Source organism: Budorcas taxicolor, chromosome 3 (genome assembly GCF_023091745.1).
Source record: "Budorcas taxicolor isolate Tak-1 chromosome 3, Takin1.1, whole genome shotgun sequence".
Classification (NCBI taxonomy): Eukaryota; Metazoa; Chordata; class Mammalia; order Artiodactyla; family Bovidae; genus Budorcas; species Budorcas taxicolor.
In genome coordinates, this window is record NC_068912.1 from 9,566,253 (window position 1) to 9,593,051 (window position 26,799).

General features: G+C 43.6%; 2 protein-coding genes across 2 annotated transcripts in view; one reads left to right on the forward strand and one right to left on the reverse strand.

Moving 5' to 3' along the window:
• Positions 1-26,799, forward strand: part of LOC128044841 (CD48 antigen-like) — a 56,169-nt gene that overhangs the window by 22,520 nt on the left and 6,850 nt on the right. The gene's annotated exons all lie outside the window — the stretch shown is intronic.
• On the reverse strand, positions 7,041-26,251 carry LOC128045280 (CD48 antigen-like). The gene is made up of 4 exons (XM_052637778.1): positions 26,153-26,251; positions 12,540-12,836; positions 9,167-9,430; positions 7,041-7,120 (listed from the first exon to the last, which is right to left on the reverse strand). The coding sequence occupies exons 1-4, from the start codon at positions 26,232-26,234 to the stop codon at positions 7,041-7,043; spliced, it is 723 nt and encodes a 240-aa protein (XP_052493738.1). The 5' UTR covers positions 26,235-26,251.

Here is a 26,799-nt window from a genome sequence, read left to right on the forward strand (position 1 = left end):
TCCTCACTTATTTGGACAAAGTTTGTCATGGGATCTCCAAAACTTTAATAGCTCTGAAGCGGTGGTGTTACAATATGTAGATGATATTTTGCTCTGCGCTGAGACAGAGGAAGCTTGTTCGCGAGCCTCAGAAGATTTCTTAAACTTTCTGGCAGGCTGTGGTTACAAGGCATCAAGAGAAAAGGCTCAGCTTTGTCAACAATCAGTTAGATATCTGGGCCGAATCATATCAGAAGGGACTAGGGCCATAGGCCCTGAGAGAATTAAGCCTATACTAAATCATCCCCTACCTATGACTTTAAGGCAATTGAGAGGATTTTGGGAAATCACAGGTTACTGTCGCATTTAGATTCCAGGTTATGGGGAACTTGCCCGGCCTTTATATAAACTTATAGCTGAAACTCAGCAGGCCCAAACTGACAAACTGGTTTGGTCACCAGAAACTCAAAAGGCTTTTAAGTTTCTTCAGACTGCTCTCCTGCAAGCTCCAGCTCTGAGCTTGCCCACAGGGTCAGAATTTAATTTGTTTGTCACTGAAAGGAAAGGTATGGCCTTGGGAGTTTTGACACAACCCGAGGGCCTCACCAACAACCTATTGCTTATCTAAGCAGAGAATTAGATGTAATTTCACGTGGGTGGCCCCACTGCCTCAGAGTAATTGGGACAGCAGCTTTATTAGCACCTAAAGCTTTAAAAATAATTAATGGACAAAACCTTACTGTACTGACTTCTCATGATGTGAGTGAAATCTTAAATTCTAAGGTTAATATTTGGATGACAGACAGTAGGCTTCTTAAATATCAGTCATTGTTGTTAGAAGGACCAGTAACTAAGCTTAAAGTTTGTGGAAATTTAAATCCTGCCACTTTCCTTCCTGAGAAGGAAAATGAAACACCTGATCACGATTGTTCTCAATTCCTAACTTTAAACTATGCAGCTCGGAAAGATCTAATGGATACCCCATTAGACAATCCTGACCTGGAAATATTTACAGATGGCAGTTCTTTTGTTCGAGATGGAAAGCGTAAAGCAGGTTATGCCCTGGTGACTGCTGAACAGGTTTTGGAAGCAAAATCTCTCCCCCAGGGAACCAGTGCTCAGTTAGTGGAACTTGTGGCTCTGACCCGAGCTCTAGAGTTAAGCAAAGGGCAGCGGGTAAATATCTACACGGATTCTAAGTATGCTTATTTGACTTTACATGCTCATGCTACAATATGGAAAGAAAGACAGTTTAAAACAGCAACAGGTAAACCTATTAAGCATTTCAGAGAGATCGAGAGACTTTTAACTGCTATATATTGTCCTAAAGAAGCAGCTGTTATGCAGTGCAAAGGGCGCAGCAGAGATGGGAGTAAAGTAGCAGAAGGAAATCAGCTGGCTGACTGTCAAGCCAGAAAAGCGGCACTTCAGGAAACCCCTTCACTGCAGACGCCTTTGATCTGGACAGGTCCTGTGGAACAGGAAAAAACACAATATGCTGAGGACGAATGGAAAGATATGAAAAAAGAGGAGCAAAGATTGCTGATAAAGGATGGTTACAGCTTAAGGATGAATGATTAATAATTCCTAAAAATGCTCAATGGAAAATTCTTAAGGGTTTACATGAGAGTTTTCATTTGGGTGCAGAGAGTACTTACCAAATGTCTTCTCGTTTGTTTGAAGGTAAAAATGTAATGAAAACTTTAAAGAATACTATCAAAAGGTGTGAGGTTTGTCAGAAAAATAACCCAAAGACTGAAAAACTAGCAAAATCTGGATTATAACAAAGTGGGAAGTATCCTGGAGAGGACCGGGAAATTGATTTTACTCATATGCCAAAAGCTAATGGATATTCTTGCTTACATGTTTGGGTAGATACTTTTACTGGATGGATTGAGGCTTTTCCCTGTCGTAGTGAACAGGCTAAGGAGGTTATAAAGATTTTAATCCATGAAATTATCCCCAGGTTTGGGCTGCCACGGAGCCTTCAGAGTGACAATGGCTCCGCCTTTAAAGCTGCTGTAACTCAGGGGGTATCTAAAGCTCTAGGAATAAAATATCACTTACACTGTTCCTGGAGACCCCAATCCTCAAGAAAGGTTAAAAAAGCTAATGACATTATCAAAAGACGTCTACGCAAATTAACTCAAGAGACACAGGACAATTGGATTAAAGTCCTACCCATAGCTTTAATGAGGGCTCGAATTGCCCCCAGGAAGGAGGGACTGTCCCCCTTTGAATGTATTTATGGAAGGCCTTTCTTACGCACAGACATTGTTATAGACCCTGAAGCCTTGGAATTAACTAGTTATGGAACTCAGCTCTCAGCTTTCAACAGGCATTAACAGAATTCCGGGAGAAAACTCCTGACCCCGCCTCTGAGTCAAACAAGCCTCTATTTGAGCCAGGAACTGAGGTCCTCATAAGAACTTTGGAATCTGGGGGCCCATCCCTCGAGCCCCTCTGGGAAGGCCCTTACCAGGTTATTCTTTCTTCTCCCACAGCTGCCAAAGTGCCAGAAATTGATTCGTGGGTACATCACACTCGAGTTAAGAGGTGGAACCCTGACCAAAACTAAGTGACATCTTTTTATGTCTTTATTTTCTATGCTCTGACTTTGTACTTTTCAGATGGGCCTGATAACCTATGTGAGCTTACTTCTGCTGACTCCAAATATCCTGAGTCTGCCGTTTGATTCTCAAGACAATGCCTTCCTGTCCTGGGCTCACTCCTATGCTCTGTTCCACAATTAGTCTAACTGCTGGGTCTGTGGAGCACTCCCCTCTTCATCAGTGGAAGGCTTCCCATGGTAGACAACCATGTTAATTACAATAATTCTGATTGTTTTGTTTTTACTGTTTGCTCTCTGCATCTGCAACTGTATAACTGGATTTGTTTCTAGCCGCATGGAAGCTTTCAAGTCACAAATGGTTGCTCAAACTCCTGCTACTGCTGCAGCTGCCTCCAACTACTATTTGGGGCCCCTGGATCAGATATCCTCAATATGAGGATTAGGAGAATATGTTGCCTCGTCAATTTAGGGACAACGCCCCTTCTCAGCTCGGAAGCAGTTATGGAATGAAAACGATGCCCCTTTTCCCTAGGCAACACAGTTCTCCTAAAAGAAAAGGGGGGAATGAGAGGGTAACAGGCAGGAAGGCCAGGGGTCTCCAAATGGAGGAAATAGCCTGCAAGTGTCAGACATTTTTCTCTCTCTTAAGCCAGCAGGAGAAAACAAACTAGCGATATTTTTTCCTTCTCTATGCAAATTTAAAAGGAGGTTTCTCTTAAAATTCTGTGTTGCCATTAAGACACCTGGTTTCACTTGAAGTTAACCATTGTCTTTTTTTTTATGGAAATGTTTATCTTAAGCTATGCTAATATACTATGCATTTACCCCAAACTCTGTCTTCAAGTCGGTTCTGCCTTTTGGGCTCAGAACCTACTTGATAAACCAGTATGTTATACTCTGATATCGTTCCTCTAATCTATGTAAACGACACTATTTGTATGGTGCTCTGCCCTTCTTCAAGATTCAAGTTAATCTGTTTATGGCCCAAGATAAACCATTTGGAGCCAAGGTTATCCCAAAATACATCCTATGGGTGAGGGACCTGGTGCCATTCTAAGTTTTGAGACATTCCTTTCTTTCAATAACAGACTGCTGGTGACTGTATATCATCCAGCTAGAGACTAGCAGGGGGTGAAGGACCTAAGCTACTCCATTTTGTTAACAGAAAAACTCCATTCTGTAAGGTTCCAGGAAAAGAGCCTTTGAAAATCCAGGAGACTTTGGAAATCCCCTGACCTCACCCCACCACCCTCGAGCCAATCGGACCCCAAACCAGAATCTCCTGACTTAACGTTCAGGAACTCGTGGTCTACGTAGGTAATGGGAACCAATCGGAACCCGTGGCCAGCCCAGGAAATGAAAACCAATCAAAACCAACACCTAACCCTTCCACAGAAGGTAACTAATTAGACGTCTCCCAACCCGGAAACTCTCCTTTTTCAAATTTCTCCCGCGAGAATACCCTATATAAGCAATGTAACCCAGAGCTCAGGGCTCCTCCCTATAGCCGCTGCGTTGGTATGGGTGGGAGCCCCAGCTCGAGCTTGGTAATAAATACTCTCTTGCTTTTGCATCGGATATCGGCTCCCTGGTGGTCATTGGGGGATTTCGAGACTTGGGCATCACAGGGGATACTCTTTCTGCCCCCTTCTGATGCCTATGTCAGAAGCTTTCTCTATCTCCTTTATACTTTAATAAAACTTTATTACACAAATGCTCTGAGCGATCAAGCCTTATCTCTGGCCCGGGATTAAATTCTTCTCCTCTGGGGGCCAAGAATCCCGGCGTCGTAATTCAACAACAACCTGTCAAATGCTTCTATGTCATTTCATTTTGCTTACTTTACTGTGTTTGGGGGTCTCCTGGCTACAGGTTGGAAGTTGTAGTTCCTTTTAATTGTGGTGTCTTCCCCCTGCCCCTTGGGGGTAGCTGTGATTCCTGGTGCCTAATGAAGTTTCCCTGATAGGGGGACTTGTGTCTGTGTTCTGGTGGATGGAGCTGGATCTCGTCTCTCTGAAAGTAGTGCTGTGTCCAGTAGTGTGTTTTGGGGTGTCTATGAGCTTGGTATGTTTGGGGGCAGCCTTTCTGCAAATGTTTGTGTTCCTACTTTGCTAAAGAATTGGCATGAGGCTTCTGGAACTAGAGCTTGCAGGCCTTTGAGTGGGGCTTGGTCTTAGATGTGATGCAGAGACTTTTGAGAGGGCTCTCACCTATTAATATTCCGTGGTGTCAGGAGTTCTCTGGTGGTCCAAAGTCCTGAACTTGGGTATCCAACCTCTGGGGTTCAGGCCCATCCCCTTACTGTAGCACCAAGATTTCACAGGCCACACAGCACAGAAAACAAAATCCCAAGACTAATGGTGAAACAACAGTCAACAGCCAAGAACACCCAAAGAAACACACACTTACAAAGACAAGAGAAGAGAAGGGAAAAATAAAGGAAGTCAAAAAAGAAGAGAGAAATCAAGTCAATAATCAAGCCCCTAAGTGAAAATGAATACTAAAAATTAGACTCTCAAAAATACAAAATAAAAAATATGGAAAAAATTGCAGTGTAACTGAGCAGTACTAAGGAATAGAAATAGGAAAAAATAAAATTAATTTATTTAAAACTAAGGTGTTTTTTACAAAAGAAAAAGTAAGTTATAAAAAATAAAAATTAAAAGAGTAATAAAGAACATTAGAATAATATAAAAAAAGGGGGGGGAGGGAAAATATATAGAATGGTAGTGATAAGAATGTCCATGTGATTCCTCTGGTTTCCTGCTCCAGTCAATTTGCCTACTGAGAAAGCCCTCCAGTATTTCTAGGAACATCTGTGGACCTGTTGTGGGCAGTGTGGGTTAGTTCAGACTAGATCTTGCCTTGCTCTAGCTTGTATTTGCTCTAAAATTCTATGTGTGTGCATGCATGCTAAGTTGCTTCAGTTGTGTCTGACTCTTCCCAACCCTATGTACCACAGTCTGCCAGGCTCCTCCGTCCAAGGGATTCTCCAGGTAAGAACACTGGAGTGGGTTGCCATGCCCTCTATAGAGAAAGAGCAAATGAGCCAAGATGGCATGGTCAGGCTTTCTTGTCCCACATCTTGTAAACAATGATCATGTAACAGCTGAGGTCAATACAAGCTAGAGCAAGGCAAGATCTGAGTCTCAACTAACATCTGTGTTGCCTCAGTGCCATCAGAGTATCTTCATGCCAGTCAACCCCGGGTCTCTCCCTGAGGTCCAGCCCTCAAAACCTGAGCCTCTGCAACCCAGCACCCCTCCCCACAGCGGGCATGAGCATGTGAGCCTATTCTCAGCTGGGAAGTGCTGCTCCGCATGATCTCTGTGTGAAGTTTCTCCGTTTTGCCTTCTGAGCATGTGCTGTTGCCCTGCCCTCTGAGGTTCCAAAGTTGAACCCGCCTGCGTTTCCTAGTGTACGGACTTTTCTCCTTCAGTACTCACTCCCCGGGGGTGCAGGTCCCCAACCTGATAGCCTTTGTGTCCCTTTTTGTCTTTAACTTTTCCCCTACCTCACTCTGAGGGGACTGGTTTGCCTTTCTGGAAGTCTGGGATCCTCTGCCAGCATCCAGAAGATGTCCTGTGGAGCTGTTTCACATGCACATGAGTTTTTGATGTATTTGTTGGGGGGAAGGTGGTCTCCCTGTTTTATTCCAACATCAACTTGAAAGTGTCCCCTGCCTTTGTGTGTTTTTCAAGCTTCAACTGATAGGGTGAGACTCGCCCCCATGTCCCCACACTGGAAAGGATCATCTGCTTTACTAAGCCTATTAATTCAAATGTTAATCTCACCCGGAGACACCCTCAGGCACCCAGAATAAGGTTTGACCAGTGACCGGCTGCCTCTGTGGCCCAGTCAAATTTACGGGTAAAAGTAACCATCAAAGTCTAGGAAGATAATGAAAGGGTTTGTTGAACACACAGTATTGTCCTTGCCACAGAAGTGATAAGGGGAGGGACAGGTAAGGTTGGTTTGATGTGAAGAGGAAGTGATCTGTGGTAGGACAGTTTGTTGAAAGGGAAAATTGTCTTTTAGTGACCCTATCAGCTCCAGGCCCATGAAGAACCACAGAGGAGGCAAACAAAGAGCAAAAATTCCCATTGTTATGTCGGTGGTCCTGGGAGCTCTTGCCATCCTGTAATGAAAGACCATGGTGAGAGAGCTTTGTCGATTTGATGGGCTTTTTGGATCCTAGGATTCAACAATCAATTTTGACAATTATAGCATTGTTTATTGAAACAAAACATTGCAGAATACATTCTGCCCATTTGTGGTGGGAAAGCACATATGTATATATAGGCTAGAAAGACAATTAGAAAACATAAAATAAAATATTACTGTGATTATAAAAACTTCATGTGAATATTTTAGACATCTCAGTCCATTGCCTTATTTCATATAGCCAGAGCTTCTGTCCTGGTTAAGAGCCGATTGCCAATGAGGGCAAGATCTTGCATTCTTGAAGTTTCACTCTAGTTAGCTCTTCTCAGGTCCAGAGGAGATTGAGAAGAGTGGTTACCATGATCACTGGCCAAGTTGCCGTCCAAGCTACTCCAGAGGAGGAGGCTGAAAGAGGAAGAAAATGCAAAACATTTAGGTGTCCTGATTAATTTGTTGAGAAGGGGAAGGGGTGCTGGACATTGGCATGGGAGCTTCTATAGCAAGGGAGTGTGTCTCCTCTCTGAATCCAGGCACAGTGTGCCCTGCACATCCTTTTTCCCAGATGAGCAAGAGGTCAATCTCCCAGATGTAAAGTAGAAAGAACACAGAAATCCTCTAAATATTACTGGCTTAGCTGAGTCCTGTACATGAAGATTATCTTGGCGTGTCTGTGGGCCTAGCAAAGAATCATTCTCCTACACTGGACAGCAGTTAAGTAGGGCAGACCTTCAAGTGCAGTAGTTCATATGATACTGTATGCTAAGTTTAGGGGAGAAAGGATCGCCTGTTGATCCACACTACCAACCATCAGTACCAACTCGGTGGGGAAGGAAAACAAGAAAGGGAAACTAGGAGACAGAGACGTGTAGGGCAAGGGAGAGGAGGAGAGGAGAGTGATAAATTACAGAAGGGGAATTAGGATGCTCTTCTAGGATAATTGAGGTAGCTGAAAGTAACAAGATGGGCTTAGACCTCAAAAGAGAAATGTATTCTTGCTTTCATCCTCTCTGTGAATGTGCAGTCACTTTCATTCTATAAAGAACAAGGACTGTGTCTCTTCCTTTTTCTGGATCTCAGGATATGGTGTTGATATAAAGGTGATTTTAGAACCACCCAGCCAACTGGTGGTCTCATGGTCAGACACCAAAGTCTTATACTGGATCTTCAGTGGTGGGAAAGCAGGGCATTACCATGAAGACTAGAAGACATGACCAGTTGGTTGGGAAGAACACAGAACTTATAGGTTCTATAGTTCACATATAGGAGCAGAGGCAAAGAAATCAGCATAGGTGAGCAGGGTAGACTGGGTCCAGGAAGACCATGAAAGAGCCACGTCCCCAGGAGCCGCGATCCCTGGTGACTGGGCATGAAAAGTGTCTCAGGTAAATGTTGGCACCATGGATACAAGTTATTCTGGAGAGATTTATACACCAGGGGTTGGGGATGTGATTCCAGGGGTGTGGAGAGTACAGGGCCTAGAATGCTGAAGAGAGTGATTCAAGTGTATCAAGTGGCCCCCCAAATCCCTAGTGTCTCTAGAATTAAAAGGACTTGGTGGGTCTAATTTAACCACCACGCATTGAAGGCTTCTTTGATACTGTGCTAGGTAGTTACCTGTATTGTCTAATTTAATTCTCAGAACAGTATGAGATAAGAACTATTATTTGTCTTATTTAAGAAGGACATGACTTGGAGAAGCTAAGTCACTTGTTGAGCTAATAAGTAATAGTCACAGGATTAATCCCAGGTGTGACTGATTTCAAAATCTAGAATCGTCGCTACCCCACAACTGGACCTGTGTAGTCTTGAGAGAGAGCCAGGAGTGATGCTCTATTGAGTGGGGCCTCCCAGGAAATAGAGAAATCTCAAACAGGAAACCCAGAGTTTGCCTTTCCAACTTTATCAAGGGGCATACACCTGGGAAGAGCAGAGAATCTCAGTCCTAGGGCCAGGCTCTGCTGCTCACCACTCGTTCCCACTCATGTTCATCCACTTGGCCCTTCTTTCTTTTGCTCCTCACTCCTCCTCAACCACTTCTTGGCCCTTCTTTCCTTTGCTATCTACCAGAAACACCTTTATGTCGCTGTACAACAGTATCTGGACTGTTCCTCTACTTGCCTTTTTCCTCCCTACTCATCTTGAAATCTCAGTTTATCCTGCAAGGACCCTGCCCTCAGATTCCAGGACCATGCACTTATTAAAGCAGGGCAGGCAAAGGGGACATGAGAGCCCTTTGCAGGTGAGGACACTGAGCTCCACAAAGGTGAGGGAAGCTTGCTGAGAGACCATGTCAGAGACACAAGGAGAATCCAAGTCTACCACACCTCACTGGTGCCTTTGGGATTCTCCATCAAACTCTATGACAGGCAGCTGGTCAAGATCCCCACACTTTTCTTCATTCAAGAGAAAACTACCCTGTGCCACCTCAGCTCCCTTGGGAGAGACTCTTACCTTGTACACAGGGTGAAGTGAAGTGGATTGTATTGTGTTGGCTGCTTATAGGATTGCTGACTTGGCAGGTATAAGACTTTGAGTAGCTTTGTGGCGTGTGGACATCTTCAAGCACACTGCTCTGTAGCTGTTTTGGAAAGGACCCTGATTCCCAATACCAAGTGTAGGTTACAGATTGGTCCTGGATCCCACAGGATAGCGTCAGGTAGCAGGTGTTCATTTTCTGTGTTTTCTTAACTGTTATGACAGGCTTCTGTACAGGGTCTGAAGATGAAGATGTTATAAGATGAGAGGATGGGTTTATGCATTTATGAAGCTTTTATGCTGGGAGGGTTTAGCCAACAAAGTGCAAAGGGAGGTCCTGAGGAGCAGCCACGGGGAAGAGGGCCCTGTAGAGGGAGCTAGTGGGCAATTTTGACCTCTGTAGGCTTCAGAGGGAAAGAGCTACTTCTTAGCATGAAGCTAAACTGAATCCAGAAGGGGGAGCCAGTTACCCAGAAACAAAATGGAGTTATGCCCATCTGTGGGCGAGAAAGAACAGCAGAGTTTTAGCACAGAGATCAGCTAGAGTCGTACTTGATATCCCAACTGTCTGAGCTACTCAGGGCCCCTTCTCTAGCAATGACCCACACTTGGCACCTTAGCCCATCAGTCAGTCCTTCAAGAGTTCTTGGGCTCAGAAACAATGAGAGTCCTGTAAGAGATACCACTCTACACCTTTCCTGAACTCTGGCAGAACTACAGAGAACCTCATGGGTCTCCCAGTCAAGCTGGTAGTGATGAATTGCGTCTGTTAACTTTGGTATCTCAGTGCCTGCCACAGAGCAGGTATCCTGATGAAAGGGAAAGGTGAATGGATGTAGGAATGGATGTATGTAGGGATGAAGCAGCTATGCAATAGAAAAGACAAAATACTCACTTCATAGTGAGACAAGCTTGGGTCCTGGACTTGGCTCTGAGAGAGTGGCTCTGAGAGGCAAGACAACTAACCCTCTGAACGCCTTCTCACATGTAAATAACCCTACTTCATAGCACAATGTTAGTAAGATACAGTACCATCATCTATGAGTAAGTGCTTTTGCTGCGTGTGATGTAAGCATGTTAAAGGTCACAGCATCATCACTGCTTTCACCCTGCAGGCAGATGGGTTGAGATGTAATCCCATCATCTGCTCCTCCCTTGACTAGGACTGCTTTACCTGAAATCCTCTGAGGTCTTTTCCTTCTGGTCAAGGGTAAAACACCTGCAGAATCAATGCAGCTCAAAAGTCATAGGATTAAAATGTAGCAGAGAGTTGACCCAATCCCAGCGGACTTCTGGGTTGTATGTCTGTGAGGGGCGATGGAAGCTCTACCAATCTGACCTCCTGAACTCTAGATCCATCTCCTCCATGAAACCTTATCACATTGCTGGACTCCTCTTGAATACTTTACATGAGCAATCTTCATATGTTTATTCATTTCCTGTGGTCTGGCCTCAAGTCTAATAAACCTTCTGCATTTCCCATAGTAAGCATCTCAGCCCTGAGCACTCCAGAGCCAGATGGAGCAGTCTGGTTCCAAGATGCCCCCTTTGAGCTTTAGAAATTCCAGAGCTGGGCAGAAGGATGATCCTTCCACTAATGGCATCCTCAGAGCCTTATCCAGAGGCAAGTGTACTAAAGCCACGTAGGCTTATGGCTTGTAGGATATTCAGAAATTTTGCAAGTTGGTTGTAAAATGAAACTGATAGCAGTTTACAGTTGGCTGTAATGGGAATATTTGCCACAAAATCTAGTAAATGATGTGTATTTCATATCTTTTTAAAATAAATCTCTGTAGGAACCTTTGAATATTTCATGCTGCTAATACATCTTGCAATTTTAGGGGATATGATATGGAGGAAGTAGCAAGAAGGCGATTCTAGCCTCTTAGACCAGGGGCCATCATGACCCGTGTCAGGGGGATACCAGTATCTACAAATTCTTCATTGTTTGCAGGATTTTAGCATTTTTAAGGCTCCTCACCAGACACAAGACCTTCTGGCACATTTTTTTGTTATAATTTTATTATTTTTGACTGCACCATGCAGCGTGTGGGGTCATTGTTCCCCAACCATGAATTGAACTCAACACGCCCCCTGCAGTGGAAGGGTAGATTCTTAACCACTGGACCACAAGGCGGATCCAGCATTGTAAAAGTGTTTGCACTTTCATTACCTACTTTGATTCTCATAACATCATAAAAAGGTATAATTATCCTCACAATATGATGAGGAACTCAAGGCTCTGAGGGGCACATCTCCCTTGGATGTCTGCCCAACCCTCCTCCTCTCATAATTGACAATCTCCCCATGAACCAAGTTTCTGCCTTATAAGCTGAGTCTTTGGACCCTAAGAGTTTAAATCACATACCCGAACCAAGATGGGCTAGTCAATTTCTCTCTCCTGAGAATTTAACTAAGAGACATGAAAGCCTAGACTCTGAGAGTGATAGACTGTACTGGCAGGGACCGACTTTCACATGAAAGATGCCAGCGGCTAGAGGCTCTGGACTGAGCCAGGCTCTCATTCTTCCTCCTCTTCAGTCCTTTTCAACTCTTCTAAACTTCTTTCATTGCTTTAAGAAGTCATAGCTTAAAAAAAAAACTCCTTTTTTGCTAAAGGTATATCAAGTTGGTGTCCATTACTTGCCATCAACAGAATCTTACCTAATGGGACAGAGATGTCAAGATCTTTCTCCAAGGCCACACAGCCAGTAAGTGTGGTCCAGTGGTTAAGAATCTGCCTGCCAATGCAGGGGACACGGGTTCCACCCCTGGTCCAGAAAGATCCCACAGACTGCAGAGCAGCTAAGCCCGTGCATTGCAGCTACTGAAGCCCACACATCCTAGGGCCAGCAAGCTGCAGCTACTAAAGCCCACATGCCTAGAACCCATGCTCCACAGCCAGAGACTCCACCACAATGAGAAGCCCACGCACCGCAACAAGGAGTAACCCCCACTTGCCACAATTCAAGAAAGTCTGCAGGGAGCAAGGAAGACCCAGTACAAGCAAAAAATCAATTGAAAACGAAGAACTCAGAACTTATTTGGATTGACCACAAGAGAACATGAAGAGAACAGAGAGGAAACCATCTTTGTTGTCTCCTTCCTCTTCAAATCTTAGACTCTCTAATGTCAGAAGAGGTTTTAAATGTCCCAAAATTATCTACTTTGGGGTCTGCTGGCCCAGACTCACTTCCAAGTGGAACTGGCTCCAGGAGAAATGGATTAAGCCTGTCCTGAGGTTTCCTCTTCCCGTCCCATGGAGAGTCCCCAGAATCACCAGGAAGCTTCCCAGTGATCTTTCTGGGGTCCCAGAGTGGGGACTAGCCCTTTGGTTACCGTAACTCACCAAGCACCATCAGAGAGATCTTGTATTCCTCCTCGTGTCCATTGTCCTTCAGCACCCTCAGGCGGTAAGTACTGCTGTCTTCCTTCTGGACCTTGCGGATGTGCAGTGTGCCACTTTGAGAATCAAGCGTGGCCCTGTCCTTAAATTTAGTATTGAAGTACTTAGTAGGCTCGCCAGATTCCCACTCTACAATCTTCTGGTCAGTAGTATAAAACCAGGTGAGTGATCTGTGGTTCCTAGGCAGATTGGAGATTTGTAGACTCACATTGTCGCCGGGGGTTGCATATTTTGAATAGCCTGCCAATGAAAGTCAGAATCAGTGGGACCCATTTTAGAGAAAGCAGAGCTGCCCAGTAGCCAAAGCCTGGGCTGTTGGAACAAGGAAGAAGGGAGAGATTTTTGCTTGGGAGGAGAGAGTATGATCTTTATCAGAGGACCTGACCCCTGATCAGGAATTCAGTGAAAGTGAGAGCTTGAGAGTCTTCCCTGGTGGCTCAGATGGTAAAGCATCTGCTTGCAATGCGGGAGACCTGGGTTTGATCCCTGGGTTGGGAAGATCTCCTGGAGAAGGAAATGGCAACCCACCTCTGTACTCTTGCCTGGAAAATCCCACGGACGGAGGAGCCTGGTAGGCTACAGTCCATGGGGTCTCAAAGAGTCGGGCACGACTGAGCGATCTCACTTTCACTTTCGCTTTTTCACTTTAGAGCTTGAGAAGTGGGCATGGGGATAGGCAACGTGCTTATAATCCATCTAATTCTACCCTAGATGATACAGAAAAGGGACACTGACCTGGCCCTGCCTCCCTTCCTTCTCTCATACCAGGACATTTTCAAATCAAATGGTAAGTTACCTTTCCCCTCTGTGCTTGCGCTCTCTGTGACTCGGTTTAGTTCTCTAGCAGTGGCTTCCCAGTTGGCATTAGTGGCAGCTAGAATACGCCTGCCAATGCAGCAGACACAAGAGACACGGGTTCGATCCCTGGGTTGGGAAGGTCCCCTGGAATAGGAAATGGCAAACCATTCCAATATTCTTGTCCGGAAACTTCCATGGACAGAGGAGCCTGGCGGGTCCATGGGGCTGCAAAGAGTCAGACACGGCTGAGCAACTGAGCACACACAGCACTAGGCAAGAAGTAAAGGAGACACAAGGTTTGAAATGAAGGGGAACAAGAGTTATTCAGTGACAAAGCATTATAGAAGAGTGAGCATTTTATTAATAAAAAGATTGTGCTATTTTTCTGGCTTTTGTGATCTTTGTGTTTGTTCAGGTTTTAAAAACTTGCCACACATTGGGACTTCTTTTCTCATTCTAACTACACTTATTTTCATTCCTATTTGCATTTAGAGTTCTATTCTTTTTCTCATGAGAGCACCCCAAATTGTATAAGCCTCAGTTCTTAAAGACCTGGTTTCATGAAGGCAAGAAGAAAAGGATGATAGCCAGAAGATAAAGATGAAGGGAGGTCTGCTGATTCTTGGAAATGAGAGAAATCTCTGTATAAATGTACAGACTGAGAAAGAGCAGTGAGTGCTGAGTTGCCTCAGTCATGTCTGATTCTTTGCATCCCTATGGACTGGAGCCCACCAGGCCCTTCTGTCCATGGGGGTTCTCCAGGCAAGAATATTGGAGTTGACATGCCCTTCTTTAGGAGATCTTGCCAATGCACGGATAGAGCACATGTCTCTTATGTCTCCTGCACTCAGAAATAGCCGTAGGAAGAAGCTAATAGTAGAGGAAAGTGGAAATAAATCTCTATCACTCTTTCCTCATATACTGTACACAAAACCTCACATTGCTCAGCATTGTATCTACACCTATTTTTGGGGTTGGCCAAAAAGTTCATTTGGGTTTTCCCATAGGCTGTTACTTTCCACATGTCTATCATTTACAAAAACATTCTTTTGAATAAAGATTAAAAATACCTATGGCCCCAGGTCTTTCAAGTTCCTAGTCATTAATCCTTCCGACTATCTATTGAACAGTTAGTTATGGAGCATTTAACCTATGCCTGTTGCGTTCAGAGACACACTTAGGCATCAGTTTCCACAGTGCTTCTGATTGGTCCATCCCATACTCTATAATCTCTGTGACATAATCAGTCAGTCCAAATGACAATTTTGAACAATGACTACATGCCAGGTCATGTGTCAGGCTCCAACACCAGCAATGTAGACAGAGTCTCTCACCTCTTAGACCATTCAGTCTCTTCAGGAGCATACATTTTCTTTAGGATTTCAAAATTATTGGACACATATTCTAGACTTGTTCTCATTCCATGGCTTGTTTCCATGTGAGTTAATAAAAGCAGTGATAATGGGCAGCCTAGGTCAGTGTTTTTCAGCCTTGGCACTATTGACATTTTGGGCCAGGAATTCCTTTTGCAGAGATGTCTTTGTGTATTGTAAGATGTGCAGTGGCCTCCCTGGCCTCAGCTCACTAGATGCCAGTAACATCATTCCAGTTGGGATCTTCAAAAATGTCTTCAGACAATGCCAAATACTCCCAGGGAGGCAAAAATCTTACCACCTTCATTCTGGTTGAAAACTATTGGCTTAGGCATCCTTGGTAGACTCTCCATCAAGTCTCAAAAATATGCTGAAGAATATAGCACAACCCACAAGTAACCACTTTGTTTCTAAGGAGGAAGTCACTGCCATCTACCAGGATGGCTTTTTTTTTTTTTTTTTTTTTTAACCATTACTCATACATGGTAAAGGAAGTGGGAGGGACAGCTGCAACATCCTATTCATGCCTATATGTTAAAACTCAGATCATATTAAAGTGATCTATTTAATACCTATTACTTGCCTTTATCACCAGACTAGAAGCTTCCTAAGGACAGAAAATGAATCTTATAAATTAAAGTCATTTCCATTGTAGAATGGTAGTTAAGAACATGGGCTCAGGAATTAGACTATTCAAATCCTGACCCTGTCACTTACTAGCTGTGTAAGTGCCAACATTTTACCTGACCTCTCTGCCTTCATTTTAGTTTATCTTACCAAGTTTGTGATGATGAAGTTCATGTATCAAGTTTACTGAGTTAAAGGATGCCCAGATAGCTTGCAAACACTCTTTCTGGATGGTCTGTAAGGGTTTTTTGTTTTTTTTTTTTTTTTTTAATCAGAGATTAGCATTTGAATTGGTCATTCAAATTTGACTGGGTAAAGAAGATCACCCTCACCAATGTGGGTAAGCATCATCCAACTAGCTGAGGCCCAGAATTGGACAAAAAGGAAAGAATAAAAGCAAATTTCTTTCTACTGTGAGTTGGGGTATTCCATCTTCTTCTATCCTTGAACTCAGAGCCCCTGGTCCTTGGACCTTAGGACTTGAACTACAACTTAGACCATTGGCTTCCGTGAAGCCTCTTTGTGGAAGGATGAATGAACTTGAGTCTACTGAGAATGAAGATTACAGAGTGTATAAACTCAAATTGTGAGTCTATATATTCTCAGATCTGTGGTTTTCCAGTGAAACTACACAAGGAACTTTCTTGGCCTTCATCTTACAGGTGGCAGATCATGGGACTTCTCCAGAGAAGTACAGAATATGGATTATGCTTCCATAACTATGTGTGTGTGCTAAGTCACTTCAGTCATGTCTGACTCTGTGTGACCTCATGGACTGTAGCCCCCCAGGCCCCTCTGTCCCTGTCTATTCTCCAGGCAAGAATACTAGAGTGGATTGCCATTCCCTTCTCCAGGGTAATTTCCCGACCCAGGGATCAAACTGACATCTTTTACGTCCAGCAGATGTTGGCAACTTGGTCTCTGGTTCCTCTGCCTTTTCTAAAACCAGCCTGAACATCTGGAAGTTCACGGTTCACGTATTTCTGAAGCCTGGTTTGGAGAATTTTGAGCATTAGTTTACTAGCGTGTGAGATGAGTGCAATTGTGCGGTAGTTTGAGTATTCTTTGGCATTGCCTCTCTTTGGGATTGGAATGAAAACTGACATTTTCCAGTCCTGTGGCCACTGCTGAGTTTTCCAAACTTGCTGGCATATTGAGTGCAGCACAGAGGAACAAAGATCAAATTGCCAACATTCACTGGATCATTGAAAAAGCAAGAGAGTTCCAGAAAAACATCTATTACTCCTTTATTAACTATGCCAAAGCCTTTGACTGTGTGATCACAACAAACTGTGGAAAACTTTCCAAGAGATGGGAATACCAGACCACCTTACCTGCTTCCTGAGAAACCTGTATGCAGGTCAAGAAACAAGAGTGAGAACTGGACATGAGACAATGGACTGGTTCAAAATTGAGCAAGGAGTACATCAAGGCTGTATATTGTCACCCTGCTTATTTAACTTATACGCAGAGTACATCATGCGAAATCCTGGGCTGGATGAAGCCCAAGTAGGAATCAAGATTGCCAGGAGAGATATCAATAACCTCAGGTATGCAGATGACACCACACATATGGCAGAAAACGAAGAGAAACTGAAGAGCCTTATGATGAAAGTGAAAGAGGAGAACGAAAAATTTGGCTTAAAACTCAACACTCAAAAAAGTAAGATCATGGCATCTAATCCCATCTCTTCGTGGCAATTAGATGGGGATAAAATGGAAACAGTGACAGACTTTATTTTCTTGGGCTCCAAAATCATTGCAGATGGTGACTGCAACCATGAAATTAAAAGACACTTGCTCCTTGGAAGAAAAGCTATGACCAACCTAGACAGCATATTAAAAAGCAGAGACATCACTTTTCCGACAGAGTTCCGTCCAGTCAAAGCTATGGTTTTTCCAGTAGTCAAGTATGAATGTGAGTGTTGGACCATAAAGAAGGCTGAGTGCCAAATAATTGATGCTTTTAAATGGTGGTGCTGGAGAAGACTCTTGAGAGTCCCTTGGACCACAAGGAGATCAACCCAGTCAATCCTCAAGGAAATCAACTCTGAATATTCATTGGAAGGACTGATGTTGAAGCTGAAACTCCAATACTTTGGCCACCTGATGCCAAGAGCTGAATTGTTGGAAAAGGCCCTAATGCTGGGAAAGATTGAAGGCAGGAAGAGGAGGGGATGACAGAGGATGAGCTGATTGGATGGCATCATTGACTCAAAGGACATGAGTTTGAGCAAGCTCCAGGAGTTGGTGAAGGACAGGGAAGCCTGGCATACTGCAGTCCATGGGGTCACAAAGAGTCAGACATGACTGAGCGACTGAACTGAACTTACAACATTAAGATACTGTTTGTCCAGGCTATCCCCAACACGTTCCAAAGAACCTCAAACTAAAGCATGAGGAGGAGGGGGAAGATATAACAGACACAGAGTCACTGAGATTGTGAACGTTTCAAAGGCGAACACCGTGTGTTACCCAATTTTGAATCCCCAGAATAGTTGGCTCACATTTAGTGTTTAGTATAGAATGGATGGGACAAAAATCTATACATAAGTGTTCCCATTCATCTCCTCATAACCTCCAAGTAGTCATATTGTTTTATCCCACTTAGCCTCCTTTTGCTTGGGATGTGTGTGTGTAGTTGCTCAGTCATGTCTGACTCTTTGCAGGCTCTTGGACTGTAACCTGCTAGGCTCTTCTGTCCATGGGATTTTCCAGGCAAGAATACTGGAATGGGTTTCTGTTTTCTCCTCCAGGGGATCTTCTTGACCCAGAGATCAAACCTGTGTCTCCTGCATTGCAGATGGATTCTTTATCACTGGGCCACCTAGGAAGCCCTCCTCTTGCTTACTGCTTAAGATTTGTTTGACCTTTATGAGGAACCACTCGGGTTGGTTTAGAAAATAGAGGTTCTGTAACATTATGGCTCAAGAGAATGAGAATCTCTGAGTTGTAGAGGAATGGAATAGTTTGAGAAGACTGAAGAGGGCGGATAAGTGTATGATAGGAAGAGGAAGTATTGCTATAGCTTATAAATTGGATTCCTTTTAACATCTTTTGAGAGATTTAAGTAGAATTTTGAGTTACTTTTTAATTCCTTGTGAACAATGAACTGTTTCTTAAGTATCATAATGTGCCCACCTGGGCCAGTGTAGCAGCCCTGTCTTACGCTTGTGTGTGTGAGTCACTTAGTTGTGTCCAACTCTCTGTAACCCCATGCATTGTAGCCTGCCAGGCTCCTCTGTCAATGGTATTCCCAGGCAAGAATATTGGAGTCGGTAGACATTCCCTTCTTCAGGGGATCTTCCTGTCCCAGGGATTGAACCTGGGTCTCCTGCACTGCAGGCAGATTCTTTACCATCTGAGCCACCAGGGAAGTCTTACAGTTGGGTCCTGGATAAAAGAATCAGAGATGACTCTTATGACATATACAGCAGAGGAGCAGGGAAGAAGCTGCCCAGAAAGTTGTTTCTCAAAAGGTACAACACAAAAGAGTGCTTCGTGTATCATTCATGGTTTCAGATATCTACAAAGCAATGAAAAGCAGCTAGAGAAACCTTGAAATGAAAACCCAGCAGCCTCAAATGGGCTGAGACTCATGCTTGAGAATAGCAAAGAAAAGTGAGTTTTGGGAAAAGGATATGAAAAAAGAAAGAATATATGTATATGTATAGCTTCCCTGGTAGCTCAGCTGGTATAGAATCTGCCTCCAATGTGGGAGACCTGGGTTTGATCCCTGAGTTGGGAAAATTCCCTGGAGAGGGGAAAGGCTACTCACTCCAATATTCTGGCCTGGAGAATTCCATGGATTGTATAGTCCATGGGACTGCAAAGAGTCAGACACGACTGCGCAACTTTCACTTTCACTTTCATATGTATAGTAGAATCACTTCAGTGTACACCTGAAGCTAACACAATATTGTAAATCAACTATACTCCACTATAAAATAAAAATGAATTTAAAAAGGAACAGTGAGTTTTGCTATGAAATAACTAATGATAGTGTGGCCTTCAAAAGCCACATCAAGATAGAAACAGTAGAAAGAATGCTTGATTAACCATAAAAAAATGGAAAAAAAATTCTACTCTTCTAAAAGGATCCTATAATCCAGACACAAGTTAAATAAAGATGCATTAATATTACTATTATACTACAGATTGCAAAAATTAGCATACAGATATTGTAGTACAATTTGAGATATCAAAGTAGTGGTTTAGTCGATCACAGAGGATTTTCTAATAAACTCAGATAAATTCATTGATATTTTCCTTTTATTGTTGTTATTGTTCAGTCACTCAGTCATGTCTGACTCTTTGCAACCCCATGGACTGCAGCATTCCAGGCCTCGCTGTCCTTCACCATCTCCCAGAGCTTGCTCAGACTCATGTCCATTGAGTCGGTGATGCCATCCAACCATATTGTCGTCTGTCATCCCCTTCTCCTCCTGCCTTCCGTCTTTCCCAGCATCAGGGTCTTTTCCAGTGAGTCAGCTCTTCGCATTAAGTGGCCAAAGTATTGGAGTTTCAGCTTTAGCACCAGTCCTTCCAATAAATATTCAGGGCTGATTTCCTTTAAGATTGACTGGTTGGATCTCCTTGCAGTCCAAGGGACTCTCAAGAGCCTTCTCCAACACCACAATTCAAAAGCATCATTTCTTCAGTGCTCAGCTTTCTTTACGGTCCACCTCTCAGATGCACACATGACTGCTGGAAAAACCATAGCTTTGACTAGATGGACTTTTGTCAGCAAAGTAATGTCTCTGCTTTTTAAGATGCTGTCTAGGTTTGTCATAGCTTTTCTTCCAAGGAGCAAGCATCTTTTAAATTCATGACTGCAGTTACTATCTTCAGTGATTTTGGAGCTCAACAAGATAAAGTCTGTCACTCTTTCCATTTCTTCCCCATCTATTTGCCATGAATTGATGGGACCAAATGCCATGATCTTAGTTTTGTGAATGTTGAGTTTTAAGCCAGTTTTTTTCACTCTCCCCTTTTCCCTTCATCACGTGGCTCTTTAATGCCTCTTTGCTTTCTGCCATAAGGGTGGTATCATCTGCATATCTGAGGTTATTGATATTTCTCTCGGCAATCTTGATTTCTGCTTGTGCTTCATCCAGCCAAGCATTTCACATGATGTACTCTGCATATAAGTTAATTGAGCAGGGTCACAGTATATAGTCTTGACGTATTCTTTTCTCAATTTTGAACCAGTGCATTGTTCCATGTCCAGTTCTAACTGTTGCCTCTTGACCTGCAAACAGGTTTCTCAGGAAACAGGTAAGGTGGACGGGTGTTCCTGTCTCTTTAACAGTTTTCCAAAGTTTGTTGTGATCCACACAGTGAAAGGTTGTGTCAATGAACCATATCAATGAAGCAGAAGTAGATGTTTTTCTGGAATTCCCTTGCTTTTTCTATGATCCAATGGATGTTGGCATTTTGATCTCTGGTTCCTCTGCCTTTTCTAAATCCAGCTTGACTATCTGGAAGTTCTTGGTTCATATACTGTTGAAGCCTCCCTTGGAGAATTTTGAGCATTACTTTGCTAGTGTGTGAGATGAGTACAATGGTGTGGTAGTTCAAACATTTTTTGGCATTGCCTTTCTTTGGGACTGGAAGAAAAACACCTCTTCCAGTCCTGAGGCCACTGCTGAGTTTTCCAAATTTGCTGGCATATCGAGTGCAACACTTTCACAGCATCAGCTTTCAGGATGTGAAATAGCTCAGCTCGAATTCCATCACTTCCTCTACCTTTGTTTGTAGTGATGCTTCCTAAGGTCCACTTGACTTCACACTCCAGGATGTCTGGCTCTAGATGAGTGATCACACCATCATGGTTTTCTGGGTCATTAAGATCTGTTTTGTATAGTTCCTCTGTGTGTTTTTTGCCACTTCTTCTTAATATCTTCTGCTTCTGTTAGGTCCATACCATTTCTGTACTTTATTTTGGCCATCTTTGCATGAAATGTTCCCTTGGTATCTCTAATTTTCTTGAAAAGATCTCCAGTCTCTCCCATTCTATTGTTTTCATCTATTTCTTTACTTTGATCACTTTAGGAAGGGTTTCATGTTTCTCGTTGTTATTCTTTGGAACTCTGCATTCAGATGGGTGTATCTTTCCTTTTCTCCTTTGCCGTTCACTTCTCTTCTTTTCACAGGTATTTGTAAGGCCTCTTCAGACAACCGTTTTGCATTGTTGCATTTCTTTTTCTTGGAAATGATTTTGATCACTACTTCCTGTACTATGTTATGAACCTCCATCCATAGTTCTTCAGGCACTCTGTCTATCGGATCTACTCCCTTGAATATATTTGTCGCTTCCACTGTACAATTGCAAGGGATTTGATTTAGGTCATACCTGCATGAAGGCAATGGCACCCCACTCCAGTACTCTTGCCTGGAGAATCCCTCGGACGGAGGAGCCTGGTAGGCTGCAGTCCATGGGGTCACGAAGAGTCGGACACGACTGAGCGACTTCACTTTCACTTTTCACTTTGACGCATCGGAGAAGGAAATGGCAACCCACTCCAGTATTCTTGCCTAGAGAATCCCAGGGATGGGGGAGCTTGGTGGGCTGCCGTCTATGGGGTCGCACAGTCGGACACGACTGAAGGGACTTAGCAGCATACCTGCATGACCTATTAATTTTCCCTACTTTCTTCACCTTGTGTCTGCATTTTGCAATAAGGATTTCATGATCTATGTCATAGTCAGCACCCGGTCTTGTTTTTGCTGATTGTATAGAGCCTTATCATCAGCTGCAAATAATATAATCATTCTGATTTCAGTATTGACCATCTGGTGATGTCCGTGTGTAGAGTTGTCTCCTGTGTTGTTGGAAGAGGGTGTTTGTTCTGACCAGTGTGTTCTCCTGGCAAAACTCTGTTAGACTTTCCCCTGCTTCATTTTGTACTCCAAAGCTGCCTCTCCAGGTATCTCTTCACTTCCTCCTTATTTTCATATATATATATATATATATATATATATATATATATATATATATATTTCATTTTCTGTTATATTTATATATTTTTTTTAATTTTAAAGTAAACTGAAAAATATTTTGATTTGCCTTTTAACAATTCCATATTTTATTAGATATAAAACTAGTTAAAGTACTACTTTGATTTAATTCTAACAAGAAGTAGCTGTTCATGTGTCTGCATGGTTAGGCTGAAGTAACTGTATTTATGTGCAGTTTATAAATGAGGCAGACCTTTGCTATGTTTACCCATGTTTCTTGTCTGTACAGAAGTAAAATTATAGTGGTGTAGGGGAGGGCAATCAGACCAAAAGAAGTGGTAATTTCATACAAAAAGGTCTACCCAGGAAGAAGAAGGAATTGCTAAAGGGGAAATTCTGAATACTCTAAAGCAAGTCATGCGGTTTCTCATAAAAGTTTAAGAACCAAAAGCGGTGTTTTAAAGATACTGACATGGAGTTACATGCAGCTCTCTAGTGGGATAAACTGTTTAGCAAACGTGTACAGACCTTTCAGGGAAGTAATTTGGCAATAGACAGCAAGACTTCAGATGGGTGTCATGGGGCAAGATGAAGAGTACAGTGCTCTTTCCTGAGATGGGAAGTCTCATGAATTTAATCGGCCAGATGGCAGTGACCAAATGCATGGTGAGGAAGCCCCAGGTTTGTGGAGGCTTATTGCACAGCAATAGATAGCGGGAACCAAGATGAGGAGTTAGATTTTGGGAATGTGTTTGAAGATGTTTAAAAAGCAGAGATTCAGTTCTGTGGCCCAGGAGAGAGCACTGGGCTTTGGAATTTCCTGACGATATTCCTGGCTCTTATCTCTCTCAAATTGTATTGTGGTATTGTGGTCACAATCACAGAGCAATTTCACATTCACATTAAGATTTCACATTAAGATCAATATCATTGATCTTAATAATAACCCCTTGACAAAATGGGGAGCGTATCATTATACCCATAATAGAGTTGAGAAAATTGAGACTCAGGAAGCTTTTACGATTTATAGGAAACCCCATGGCTTAGAACTCAGAACATAGGTCTTAAAGCAATTATCCTCCAATTAAAAATCAAATTAAGAAAAAAGAAGATAAGTTTCCTGATTCCCAGAATAAGCTACTTCTAGTGCACTTTGTTGTGCTAGAGGGAGGCAAGGAAGATGCCTGCTAGTGAGGAATGGGCCTGGAGATCAGAGAGCTGAGAACCTCACGTCTGAGGAGGGCCAAAAGAGGAGATTTAAAAAATACTTTCCAAATATCTCCACAGAAACATGCATTACTGGGAAAAAAAAGAATAATGATACCCCCAGGAAGATCTGGACAGATAGCCTGAAAGGAATGACATCTTTGATATCATTCATCATAGAATTCACAATTATTTATTCAGCCCATGCCACGTTCTAGGCACTGTATTAGGTTCAGCAATGGACAGGGTCCCTGTGCTCAAGAGATCCAGGAAGCAGACAGCCAAGCAGTTCACCAACCATAACCTGGAACCTGAGGCTTCTAGGAGGAAGTGACACAAGAATGGGAGGGGCTGGAGAGGGAGCATGCAGGACATTTCAGGCAGAAGGAAAGGCATGTTTATAGGTCTAGAGGCAAGAGAGAAAGCACCTCCTCCAAGGCAAACAACAAAGTTAAATTTAGACATAATGTGGTCATGGGGTGTTGTTTTATCACTCAGTCATGTCCAAGTCTTTTGTGACCCCATGGACTGTTGCCCACCAGGCTCCTCTGCCCTTGAGAGTTCCCAGGCAAGAATACTGGAGTAGGTTGCCGTTTCCTTCTCCAGGGTGTCTTCCTGACCCAAGGACTGAACCCACATCTCCTGCATTGGCAGGTGGGTTTTTTGTAAAACCTCTGTGCCAGCAGGCTTTGGGGTGAGGGAGTCATAAACTGAAGATAAAAGAACTATCTGCAGGCGTACTCTGGACATGAAGAGATTTAGACACAATGGCCTCATGTCTAGAGAAAGTGCTAAAATAGTCCGCTTCTCTTGGCATGTCTATCTTTCCCAACAACTGGATGAATACTTCATACCAGCCCCTACTCCCAAGGTCATATTAGTGACCTATGAGCTGAGTAAGCCCCATGGAGCTCACACAGCCACAAGAGGCCTGAAGACAGCATGTCTCTAGACGTAGCGTAGGGGAGCAGAATGTGCCACCCTAAGCTATGTCTCTTTGGCATATTAATTGTTTTAAGCTGGTTGTTTTCTAAGGAAGTAGCAGACATGGTAAACATTCTGAAAACCTTGTACGAGTTACTCTTTCATAAGAAACATTTATATTTGTAAGGGAAATCTCCACTAATAAAGGTGTCTCCCTCTCTGTACCAGACGAGGAGGATGACCAAATCTCTAGAAACTCTTATCAATGCAGAAGGCACTAACTTAAATCTGCCTAACAACCTTACCTTTATTTGCTGTGCTTTTCCTGATAACCTCCCCAAACTGTCAGCCTCAACATTCTCTTTTGTCTTTAGCAGAGGATGGTATTTAAGATGAGGGCTTCAGCCATTTTAGCAAGTTACTTGGTTTTTCTGGGTTTCACCCATGTGAAGTCGCTCAGTCGTGTCCAACTCTTGGTGACCCCATGGACTGTAGCCTACCAGGCTCCTCCCTCCATGGGATTCTCCAGGCAAGAGTACTGGAGTGGCTTGCCATTTCCTTCTCCAGGGGCTCTTCCCAACCCAGGGATCCAACCCGGGTCTCCTGCATTCCAGGCAGATGCTTTAACCTCTGAGTCACCAGGGACGCATGTACACAATATTAAACTCTGATTTTCTCCTGTTAGCTTATCTCATGTCAGTTTCATTCTTACACCTATCAGAGATCCTAGAAGGGCAGAAAAAATTTTCTTCCTCCCCCAAAGCCAGTCATAAGCCAGATCAAATGTCCTGCCACCCTGAGAGGCCTTGCGTGAGTAGCCGACAGGATTTCCTTTGAGTATGGCTATCTCATCTGCCTCAGAATCACATACTATCATAATTTTAAAACATTATATTTGTTTCCCGTGCCCAAACTCACTTTTACTCATTTTTGTCATAGTAGTGAACATTAAAGCACCTTTAATGAAAAAGGCTTAAGTATTTATTAGGGGGAATAGCGAGAAAGGCAATAGCTTAGCTCTCAGCTCTCAGCTGACCTCGGAAGACAGGTTGTGGAGGGCTGGACAACTGTAACAAAAAAGGAAAGTTGCCACACAAGGGGATAGAACACAACCATGGCAGAACCAACTTAGCTTTTAATCAGATGTTGCAGGGTTTCCCTGCTACTGAGGCCTCTGCTCAGACTCCCACTCAGCGACCCTAGACAGAGCCATCCTTCCCAAGTTTCCTTTCCCACAATTTTGATTTCTCTCTGGAGCAATGACATTATTTACTTTTGCTCATGAAACAACCCCTTGCATAGACAGAGGTCTCAAAGAAGGCCTCAAGGATCACGGCATCCCGGAGCCTGCAGTGTGGCAGCTGCCCATGCGGCCTTCTGTTCTTTGTAATGCAAAGAAGCTTCACAGATGACGCACCATGGCACGAAACGGGAGAGGACTACTTCTCCATCTCACCAAAGTTCTATTTGTGTTGCTTCCGCTTGAGAAAAGAGATGGAGCCTGATTTTCCAAAGCTTAAGGAAGACTCCCCAACCCCGCTGCCAGGATGAAAATCCTTGCTGCCTGGAGCCACTACTCCACTTCAGGTGGAGACACGCCCGTATTCCCTTTTCCATCTGACTGGGCCTCCAGTGCACAGTTACAGGCGGACAGTCTGTGGAAAGTACCTTGTATGCTGGTTGCCAGGAACAAGAGAGGCAGCAGGAGAATTTCCAGAGTCCGAGACCACTCGCGCGTTCTGGAACACATGCTCCTCTTCTCCAGAACTTTACAGGAACTCTGGACACAGACCAGAGCCAAGCCACAAAGACACCTTTAATTCACGGTTTAAGGTTAGAACTCTCCCCCCAGCAACTCATGGGTGGGGCCTGGGGACCAAAAACAGGAAGCCCCGTCGGTTTTTTTTTCATGTTCATGCATTGGAGTAGGAAATGGCAACCAACTCCAGTGTTCTTGCCTGGAGAATCCCAGGGATAGCTGAGCCTGGTCGGCTGCCGTCCATGGAGTCGCACAGAATCGGACATGATGAAGTGACTTAGCCAAGAAATTAAGAACAGACTTGCGGTTATGGGGGCAGAAGGAGAGGGTGGGACGAATTGAGAGAGTAGCCCTGAAACATCCATTACCATATGTAAAACTAGACAGTTGGTAGAAATTTCTAGTGTGACACAGGGAGTAAATGACAACCTAGAGAGGTGGGATGGGGTGAGAGGTGGGAGGGAGGGCCGTGAGGGTGAGAATATATGTATACCTATAGCGGGGTCATGTTGATATATGGCAGAAATGAACACAATGTTGTAATGCAATTATCCTT

Excerpts from the sequence above, each read along its gene's own strand:
- LOC128045280 (XM_052637778.1), bottom strand. The coding sequence starts at position 26,234 with ATGTGTTCCAGAACGCGCGAGTGGTCTCGGACTCTGGAAATTCTCCTG. Across the intron at positions 12,837-26,152 it reads CCTGGCAACCAGCATACAAG|GCTATTCAAAATATGCAACC; the intron begins GTACTTTCCACA and ends TTTCATTGGCAG. Across the intron at positions 7,121-9,166 it reads CACTTCACCCTGTGTACAAG|CCTCCTCCTCTGGAGTAGCT; the intron begins GTAAGAGTCTCT and ends TTCCTCTTTCAG.